At 37.2% G+C, this 10491-nt stretch overlaps 1 protein-coding gene across 1 annotated transcript; it reads left to right on the top strand.

The window, feature by feature from the left end:
* The first annotated feature begins 2759 nt into the window (after positions 1–2759).
* Positions 2760–9344, top strand: LOC108979962 (signal recognition particle subunit SRP72-like). Its single transcript, XM_018950765.2, has 6 exons — positions 2760–3190; positions 3278–3414; positions 5813–6165; positions 7544–7640; positions 7717–7998; positions 8122–9344. Exons 1-6 carry the CDS (start codon positions 3049–3051, stop codon positions 9112–9114), a joined length of 2004 nt encoding a protein of 667 aa, XP_018806310.2. The 5' UTR covers positions 2760–3048; the 3' UTR covers positions 9115–9344.
* The last annotated feature ends 1147 nt before the right edge of the window (positions 9345–10491 follow it).

Here is a 10491-nt window from a genome sequence, read left to right as displayed (position 1 = left end):
ATTCCATACATTTTAGTCCATTACGGCCTTATTCTAGTATTTCATCCAGAATATGGGTTTGGTCCGAAATTTATATACGTGGCATTTAAAAAAAAAATTGAAAACTGAGGACAAACTGGTGATTTCAAAAGTTTGTTTTATCTGGGGCCCATTATTTACCCCCTTTCCAATGAGATGATGGCTTGATACCCTAAAATCAAACTCTCTCTCTCTCTCTCTCTCTCTCTCTCTCTCTATGTGTGTGTATGCTTTTTTTGGCGAGTATAGACATAACTTTTGTGAATATTTAAGAAGTGAGAACTGTCATAGGAAAATAAGTGGAAAAAAATTGGCTGGAGATAAACCCCACTAACAAAATGATTAATTATTTTTCTTCAATAAGAATAAATTTATGATTGGCAATTTTCTCTTTAAAGAGAGTAATTATTGTAAATTATATATATATATATATATATATATATATATATGTAAATGAGTTATGTGGGATAAGAGAATAGGAGTCTTAGAGAACCCACTTAATATTTTGTGAGGCAAAATATGCATCAAGGATAAAATAAAAACTAAATTATACAAACTCATGTAGAAAACCCAGAGAATACTAACCAAATACGGTGTGTGTGGGTTCCATGTGCTACCACATAGTTAGCACGAGGGCCCCACTCAACGACAGTCAGGGAAGCATGCCGATGGTATAGAGGAAACTAGCTCAACTAGCCTCCAGCCCATTAGTGAGATGTGTGGCAATGGTTGGTAGTTAGAAAGCAAAAACTCGGAGATTTTTCTTTCCTACAAAAAATAAAAACACAAGGAAAACAAAGGAAAAAGGAAAAAAAAGAATTGAAAAATAAGTGAAATAAGTTAAAGGGAAAATGTATCATACAAGAAAACAAAAATTAACAAAAATAGGCATTCAAAGAATTGCGATTGGTGGAGCGGTTAAGACGTGTGGCCCTCATGCATGCCAATGACAACACTTGAGGGATCCACATGAGGGTAGGTGGTTGGTAGCTAGGATTGGGTGGGTTTAGCTGAGTTTGTAGAGGACGCTTCAATGGTGAAGAACATGTTTGTAGAAAATGGATAAAGACAATAGATCTATCTAACTTCCAAAATTCAAACCAAAATGGAGAAAATTATGGTATTTCAAAAGCATTCCTAACACCCAACATTAGTAGTATTGAACCAAAATTAGGAATGCAACTGAATCTCGCAATAATGTTCGTCCTTTTGACAAAACTCCATCTCTTTCCTTCTTATTTATTTATTGTTTTCTCTTCTCTCTTCCATCAAACATTCAACATTTCCTCAAGAAGATATTTTTTATGCATTATACATAATACAAGTTTAAGTCCGGAAAACAAAACAAAAAGTAACGAGTTACTTAAACCCAAGTGTTTTCTTTTTGGGTGTGGGATTGCGTCCTTAGGGTTAAATTTTAACAAAAATAGGTATCAGGCCATCATCTCATTCGAAATCACCAATTTGTCCTCAGTTTTCAATTTGTTTTTTAAATGCCACGTATATAAATTCCGGACCAAACCCATATTCTGGATGAAATACTAGAATAAGGCCGTAATGGACTAAAATGTATGGAATTTGATGCTAAAAACATTAAGGACATACCTATTTTTGTTAAAATTTAACCCTAAGGATGCAACCACACACCCAAAAAGAAAACACTTGGGTTTAAGTAACTTGTTACTTTTTGTTTTGTTTTCCGGACTTGAACTTGTATTATGTATTATGTATAATGCATAAAAAATTTCTTAAGGATGCAACCACTCCGCCCATGTAGGGGTGGGGGCCCCCACCTCGCTTCTAGCACCCCTAGAGGGGCGGGGGGCGGGGAGGGCCCAACCCCACCCCACATTTCTCCTGCCCCACCCCTACTTATATGTTTATATATATATATATATATAAATATATATTACAATTTGTTAGACTTGTTCACAAAGTAAATTTAAAAACTACATAGTTTTTAAATTATAGTCATATTTATAAAATTTAAATTTACAATTTGGGTCTAAAAATATATTTTTAATCATTTTTTTACCTATAAATAATTTTTAAACCGAGTGGAACATAGTCCATTTTTTAAGTAGACATAAGGCGGAGCAAATTGGGAATCTGCCTCACACCCTGCCCACCAGGGCGAGGGACGGGGGTGAAAATCCCACTCCCCACTCCCCACCCCATGCGGGGTGGGGTGCCAGGAAGGGGTGGCCCTGCCCCATAAGGGCGGTTAGCACCCCTACTTTATATGAGACCTCAATAAATTCTACTGAGAAAGATGAACGAAATTAGCCATACAAAATATTTATATATAAAATAGAGGAAAATGATATTATGGCTTCTAAATATTCCCACTTGTGTATTTTAATTTCTTTTATTTTTTTTCTTAATGGTTAAGAAAATAAATTATTAGTAAATTTGTATTTTTTTTAATGGTTAAAGATGATTAAAAAATATTTTTTTAAAAAATTCCACACTAGTGTGCATATTTGGGATGCACATTTGGCGTGCACCCCGGCATTGTTCTTAAAAATATATAGTATAATTTAATTTATTTATAATTTTTTTAAAATTGTATAGTATAATTCTAATTTATTTATAATTTTTTTAGTCTAATGATTCCATTTATTTATATCATTTTTAAAAAATTAATATTCTTATTAACAATTTGGCACGCTCCTTATTTAAAATCGTTATTTAAGACCATAATTTTTACAAAAATCTATTAAATTTCATCTCAAAAACTCACATTTTTTCTCATTTTTCTCGACATTCAAACGTTCACGTGGTAGCCACAAGCCCACCAAATGGTGGGTCAACCGGGTGTTACCCGACCCGTAAGGCAATATCCCGAGAAGGCAAAGAGGAACTTGAGGAAGACTGCTAGGAGCCCTGGAGAGTACAAATCGAAGATAGCCATCCCATCGCCACAGCTCTCTCCAGCCTCCACCTGAACCTCCGTCTCCATTTTTTTTCCTCTCATCTGTTTGGCAAGCGAGTTTATCACGTTTAAATCTCTTACATACTTGAAAATCCATGGCTCCGAAGCCCAAAGACAAACCGAAACCTTCTCCTTCGTCGTCGCAGCCTCCCCCCGCCATCGAGGATCTCTTTACTTCCCTTAGCAAACACATCCAGAGATCTGATTTCGAACAGGCTGCCAAAGTCGCGGATCAAGGTTCAATTCTCATGTTCACTTTTGTCTCCTTCTACAAATTCGTCATTTAGATTTTCTTTTTGTATTTTTTTTTTAATTTCTGTGCAGTTCTTTCGATCGCACCCGGTGATGAGGACGCGATTCGGTGCAAGGTTGTGGCGTTGATTAAGGACGATAGGATCGAGGACGCGTTGTCGATGATTCAATCCTCCCAGAAGGTTCCGTTCGATTTTGGTTTCTTCAAGGTCCGTAATTTCACGCATTTGATTCGGTTTATAATCCCATCTTAAATGATTTAGGGTCGCCTTGTGTGTTACTTGATGTCGATATGCATTGCGGTACATAAATATGGATGAACCTTATTACATTGGTGGATTATGGTCAAAATGGAGAAATTTTAATCACTAGGCGCGCGTTGCGTTGACATTATGATTATTTTTTCTAGTAAGTGACATAAAGTTTTATTGAATTAAGTAAATAGGCATTGTCCAAGTACACAAGGAAGTATGCAGGAAATATATGAAAGAGAACACCAAGTTAGAAGTTAGGAGCTAGAAAATGATATAAGAACATCTTGAGAGCTAGATCCATTGAGTACAATAATAGAAACCCAAAGAAATAAGGTGTGGAAAAAGAAACTTCTAAACTCATTTAAAGAGCACTTCTGATCATCAAAGCTTGGATCATTCCTTTCAAGCCAAATGCATCACATAAGACATGAATGAATCATTCTCCATATGGCAACAAAATGTAGGTTGGCCTGAAGGCCTTTCCAACAAGCAAAGAGATCCAACACCCTCCTAGGTATCACCCATGCAAGTCCGGTCCTACTAAAGATCTCATCCCATAACGCCCTTGCCATGGGCTTCGCCTATACATTCTTCTTTAATAAAATTACATTTTACTTATAAAAAAAAAAAAAACCTTGTCACCTCACAATGAAGTAATGAATGGTCCATAGATTCACCACTTTTCTTACACATATAACACCAATCCATAACAATAAGTCAACACTTTCTCAAGTTGTCCATGGTCAAGATTTTCCCAAGAGAGGAAATGGTTATGGAGGTGACAAGAGAGTTGTGGGATGAAGTCAACGAGATTCAGCATATCATGGGATTCTCACATGGAGGATGTGAAGACCAATTTAAAGCACTACTCACTGCGATTGAGGCAAGCCACTCACTTGAAACCAAATCAAGTTTTAAGAAAAGTAAGGAGTTAAAGCGTCTTTCTTGAGCAATCAACTACGACACTAAGGGTGGTAGCTCAAGTCGAGGGAAGACTAAAGGGAGGGCATCATGAAGACGTTCTCGTAGAGGGAGTTTTGGGTGGAGTATTAGTCTTACGGGAAACAATGGGTTGGGGTTGGGGAGGTGTGTTTTTATTCCAATTCGGGCTTGGTATTCTCGGTAGTTTTTCACGGGCTTTTTGGGTCTTTAGGAGCTCTCTAGTATGGACTAGGTGTTTTCTTGTATATGTTCAATGTACTTGGTTATTCCTATTGATATATATAATATTTTTACTGATAAAAAAAAATTCTGGTTCCTAGAATGTATTTAGGTGTTTTTTTGTATACTTAATGTGTACATGGGCTTCGCCTACTTCATTCGTATCAACAAAAATTTCATTTTTCTTATAAAAAAAAAAAAATTCCCAAGAGAGGCACTCCAATCAAGAAAAGCAACTTTGTGACATTATGCTTATTTTTCTGGCTTTAGCCAATTCTAATGATCCTAGCCTGATAAATAGCAGAAATAAAATGAAATAAGATGGAAGAGGAAGAATACATCAAACTCGTTTTTTTTTTTTTTTAAATAAAAAACTCGTACTCATAAAAGTTTCATTTTCGTAATATTGATTACTTCCCTACAAAAGTTGATTTTCAAAATTCTTATTACGGTAATATTCTTGTGTGTGTGCACATGCTCGTAGATCATTCAGTTTGTGATCTCTATTTAGTTTTGCTGGTAACGTGTTTCTGTCTCATTAAATACTACATGTTGTTATTCATCTAAAAAAAGTACAAGTTGTTGAGTCACTATTAGGAGAAAATAAACTAGAAATGACCAATATTTGCAAAATTTGATGCTTCTTGGAAGGTGATTCAGATTGCCTTTGAATTTAGGTACCATCTCTCTGCCCGTTATTTTCAAATTCAAGGATTTGCTTTTCTTTGTTCACATGTTAATTTTTGAAATGGACAAGCTTAGACTTTTCTTTTGTAACACTTTACTACACTAGTCGATTGTAATAGATTTCAATGGTATAAATAGTCATGAGTTCCTCGTATCTCTAGACAATCATGCCTAGGTGCTGCTCTTCTATATTTCTCGACTTGGGCTATGCCTATTACTCATCAATAAATTTTTTATTTATTGATAAGAAATGTTAGTTTTTCACACTCGTCAAATCTCTCTTTGCATTCAATTTTGAGCGTCTTAGCATCTTAAGTGGTTCATACGTGGGCTCAATCAAATGAAAACAGCCTGCATGTTTAATTATATATTTATTTAACTCAAGATTTTCTTCCTCAAATCCATTTTAGAGTTTCAATTATACATGTGCTCGAATACAATGCTCCAAGAGCATCCTAAATGCCTCATTGATGTTCTTATTTGTGCTTTTGCTATCTGTAAATAGGCATACTGCTTATACAGACAGAACAAACTCGATGAAGCTTTGGAGTCCTTGAAACGTCAAGAGGGTAATTCTGCAACGATGCTGTTAGAGTCTCAGATTCTGTATCGTCTGGGAAAAATGGATGCTTGCATGGATATCTATCAGAAGCTTCAAAAATCCAAGATAGACTCCATAGAAATAAACTCTGTTGCTGGTTTGGTTGCCTCTGGGAGGGCATCTGAAGTACAAAGAATGCTGGATACACTTAGGGTCAAAGCAACTAGCAGTTTTGAGTTGGCATACAACACTGCATGTTCTCTAATTGAGAGGGGCATGTACACAGATGCGGAACAACTCTTGCTGTCAGCCCGAAGGTAATGTACTATTTTGGTTGCTAAGAATTGATTTTCATAAGCCAGTTGCATTCAACTTAATTGAAGGACAACAACTTTGTTAAAGAGCATCTGTTCAAGCAAACTGTTTGCTCTTACATTTCTTAATAAAGGAAATCATTTTTCTTTTAATGTTCAACCTTGTTGGTCTTATCTATATTTTTGGTGATTATATCATGTGATCCAAAACTAGCTGCTCTTTATTGTGATAGTTTATTAAATTTATCAGCACCCTACCTCTGATCTGAATTTTTGAGGTCCAATTGGTCTATTTTGGCCACGGTTTTGAGTTTTCCTCTTCATGGGGGTTTTTTTAATTGGCACCAGGTGTTCGGACCAAAGTCTCGACTAATTCCAAGGGTGCACTAGCCCTTGGCTAGAAGTTTCCAGCATGTGCACTTCGGATAATTCAAGGAAATATTCCCCCAATCCGGTAGCCCTTAGAAATTGTTTGCACCCAAGGGATTGAATCTTAGACCTGAAGGGATCATACCACTAAGACCAAGGCTCTTACCACTTGAGCCAACCTCTAGAGGTTGGGGGGAGTACTTGTTTAGGCGGTGGTGAGACTGAGAAGGGAGAAAGAGATTCCTGTTTGTAGAAGGAAGTTTAAGGTTTGAATTAAGAGCCATCTGTAATCTTCGTATGGAAAGCCTCTCATTATTCTTGCCCTGGATCTAGGGCAAAAATAAATACATAAAACAATTTCTTGATATTTGTGATTGCTCTGTTCTGCTCAGTTTGTCTGTGTGACCGGAAACTTATCTCAGGTGACCATTGCAATGATCGTCAATTCAAAGTAACATCTTAGAATTAGAATGGTTTTCTTCAGTTGTTGTTTTTCTCAGAACCTGATATTCTGTCTTCCAAATCATGGTTGCACCTTAGTTTTTGTATAGATCTCTCTCTTCGACACTTGCAATAGTAACTTTGAAACTAGTTTCTCTTTTACTTGTGGTAATTATATGTACTATAAGGGAAATTGCCAGTCAAAAGGAAAAACTTTATTCTGGGTGGAGTTTAAATTCACTTTGAATGTAAGTTTTGTTGGAAGTTTGGAAATCTTATTTGCAAGGTAATTTCATAAATAGATTATTTGTTGCAAGGTAAGTGACAATGGAGGTGATTAGCGATAGTGTTTTTATATGCACTTTTTTCTTTTTCCTCTGAACATATAGAAAATGATGATTGAAATGTAGAATAAATTTTTATTTTTCATGGTGAATTAGAGGAGAAAATAAAATGTGGAATGAATTTATATGCACTGAACCAAGCATATGCATGAGCTTAAGAAAAGGGAGAATGGAACTTCTCTAAAAATTGATGATATACTAGATGTTGATATGCTTTTTCCTGTCAGAATTGGCCAGGAAACGCTCTTGGAAGACAACTTGCCTGATGATGAAATAGAGATTGAATTGGCTCCTATAGCTGTCCAGTTGGCCTATGTTCAGCAGGTTAGTTGATTTCATTTTCAAATACGGTGTTCCATTATTCTAGGTGGCAAGTGATGCTAATGACTTTTTTCATCAGCTCCTTGGTCGCACACATGAGGCCATTCAAGCTTACACGGACACTATAAAACGAGATGTGTCAGATGAATCATCACTAGCTGTGGCAGTGAACAACCTTATTGCTTTGAAAGGTTCGAAAGATGTTTCTGATAGCCTAAAGAAACTTGATCGGCTGAAAGAGAAAGATTTACAGAACTTCCATCTTGCTCGTGGACTTGACTTAAAACTTTCGCCAAAACAAAGGGAAGCAATATATGCAAACAGAGTTCTTTTACTTCTCCATGCAAATAAGCTGGATCAGGTCTTGCATTCTTTTTCTTGTATCTGAATTTTTATTTTTTAATGCATGTCTGTGGCCTTGTGTCATGGTGAACGACTATGGTTCTGCTGACTTCCTTAAATGAACTCTGTTAAATTTTTACAGGCTCGTGAGCTTGTCGCGGCACTGCCGGACATGTTTGCTGACAGTGTCAGGCCCATCCTGCTTCAAGCTGCTGTTTTGGTTAGAGAGAACAAGGCTGGAAAGGCTGAAGAAGTACTAGGGCAGTTTGTCGAAAAGTTCCCTGATAAGTCCAAGGTGGTTCTCCTCGCTAGGGCACAGGTTGCTGCCGCTGCTGGCCATCCTCATATTGCAGCAGAGTCCCTGGCTAAGATACATGATATCCAGCACATGCCTGCCACCGTTGCAACCCTTGTGGCTCTTAAGGAGCGTGCTGGAGATATTGATGGTGCTGCTGCAGTACTTGACTCTGCAATCAAATGGTGGTCAAATGCCATGACTGAGGACAATAAGCTCAGTGTCATAATGCAAGAGGCTGCTTCCTTCAAGGTCAGGCATGGCCACGAAGAGGATGCTGCCCAATTATACGAGGAGCTTGTAAAAAGCCATGGAAACATAGAAGCATTGGTTGGGCTGGTAACAACAATGGCTCATGTGGATGTTAATAAGGCGGAAGCTTATGAGAAGCAGCTGACGCCATTACCTGGTTTGAAGGGGATTGATGTGGATAGTTTGGAGAGGACTTCTGGAGCGAAATATGTTGAGGGTGCTTCTCATGTTGGGGTCAGTGAGGCGCTGGATGAGGGTAAGAGTAAGGCAAAAGCAAAGAAGAAGAGAAAGAGAAAGCCAAGGTACCCTAAAGGGTTTGACCCGGCTAACCCAGGTCCTCCACCAGATCCAGAAAGGTGGCTCCCCAAGAGGGAGAGGTCGAGTTACAGGCCAAAGAGGAAGGATAAGAGGGCCGCGCAGGTGAGAGGATCACAGGGTGCGGTGACTAGAGAAAAGCATGAAGCAGGTGGTGCGGGATCCAGTTCAAACGTTTCAAATTCAAAAGCAAACCAAGCGGGTGCCTCCAAAGGAGCTGCTGAGCAATCCAAGCCTCCATCCAAGTCGTCAAGGAAGAAGTCTCGGAATTAATTATGAGAATTCATAAATTTCGGTTGAAATTTTTGAATTGATGCAATTTTTCCAATATTTTTTTTTTTGGTTAATCGGTAGGGGTTAAAGCCAAAGATTTTGGTAATTTACGTCCGCCTCTGCCCTGAGCTGTTCGGATTTGGTTTAGATTTTAGAGCAATCAGAAACCACTGTGAACAAATTCGGTTTCATGTAAACCTTTTCTTTTATGATGTTGCTTCTGACTACAATGACCCCCAACCGGACCGACGTTCATAGGACCCCCAAAAATTTTTTAGAACCCTGCAGAAATACGAAAATTCTAAAAATCATTCCCTAAAATACAAATGCCTAGGTAGTGAAAGTGGTTCATCTCATCTTATTTTATCATTATCACTTTCTCAAATTTTTACATAAAATATAATAAACAATTTAATTTTTTTAAATCTCAAAATAATTATAATATTAAAAAAATAATATTCTAATAATATTTTATTCAACCTTCAATATTCATCTAAAATTATCTCATCTCACTTTTCAAACTGTAGTCTACACTTAAAACTAAAAAAATAGATATTATCTTTTCTTATCATCGACTATTGAAAAAGTCACTTTTAAGTCATCACATAACACATTCCTCTCTGAAAAATGTATTCATTCGAGGAGCTGGAAAAAAATGGGGCAATCAAAAGGTAAGGGAGGTTTGGGATTCAGAGATTTGGAGATGTTCAACTTGGCTTTATTGGCTAAACAAGGCTGGAGGATTTTGCAGAATCCATCTTCTTTAACTGCTCAGATTTATAAGGAAAAGTACTTTAGAAATTCCTCTTTGCTGGAGGCAAAATTGGGTCATACACCCTCATTGATATGGAGAAGTGTGTGGAGTTCTTTGGGGTTGCTTAAAGAGGGACTAAGGTGGAGGGTGGAAAATGGTAACAGGATCAAAATTTGGGGTAAAAAATGGTTATCCACTCCATCTTCTTTTTGTGTTCAGTCTCCAATAGCTATACTGAATGAGGATGCTAAGGTCAGTGAACTCATGGTGGAGAATAAAAAGGAGTGGAATGAGGTCCTAATTAGAACATTTTTTTTTAAAGATGAAGTTGATCAAATATGCTGCATTCCTTTGAGCAGAAGGGATGTCGAGGACAAGTTGATATGGGGCCCTTCAAAAAAAGGACTATTTAGTGTCAAAAGTGCTTATTTTTTGGAACAAGAAAGATCAAAAGTTGTACAAAGGGAATCCTCAGGAGGGGCAGCTTCAGATAGTAGATGGGAGTTTTTATGGAGTTTGAATTTACCTGGAAAGTTGAAAATGTTCATGTGGAAGGCAGGTAATGAGCTGCTAGCTACAAGATGGAATTTATTTGTAAGAAAAGTAATTGAAGAACCAAAGTG

This window comes from Juglans regia, chromosome 13 (assembly GCF_001411555.2).
Source record: "Juglans regia cultivar Chandler chromosome 13, Walnut 2.0, whole genome shotgun sequence".
In the NCBI taxonomy this organism is placed as follows: domain Eukaryota; kingdom Viridiplantae; phylum Streptophyta; class Magnoliopsida; order Fagales; family Juglandaceae; genus Juglans; species Juglans regia.
This window is presented reverse-complemented; position numbering and strand designations above follow the sequence as displayed.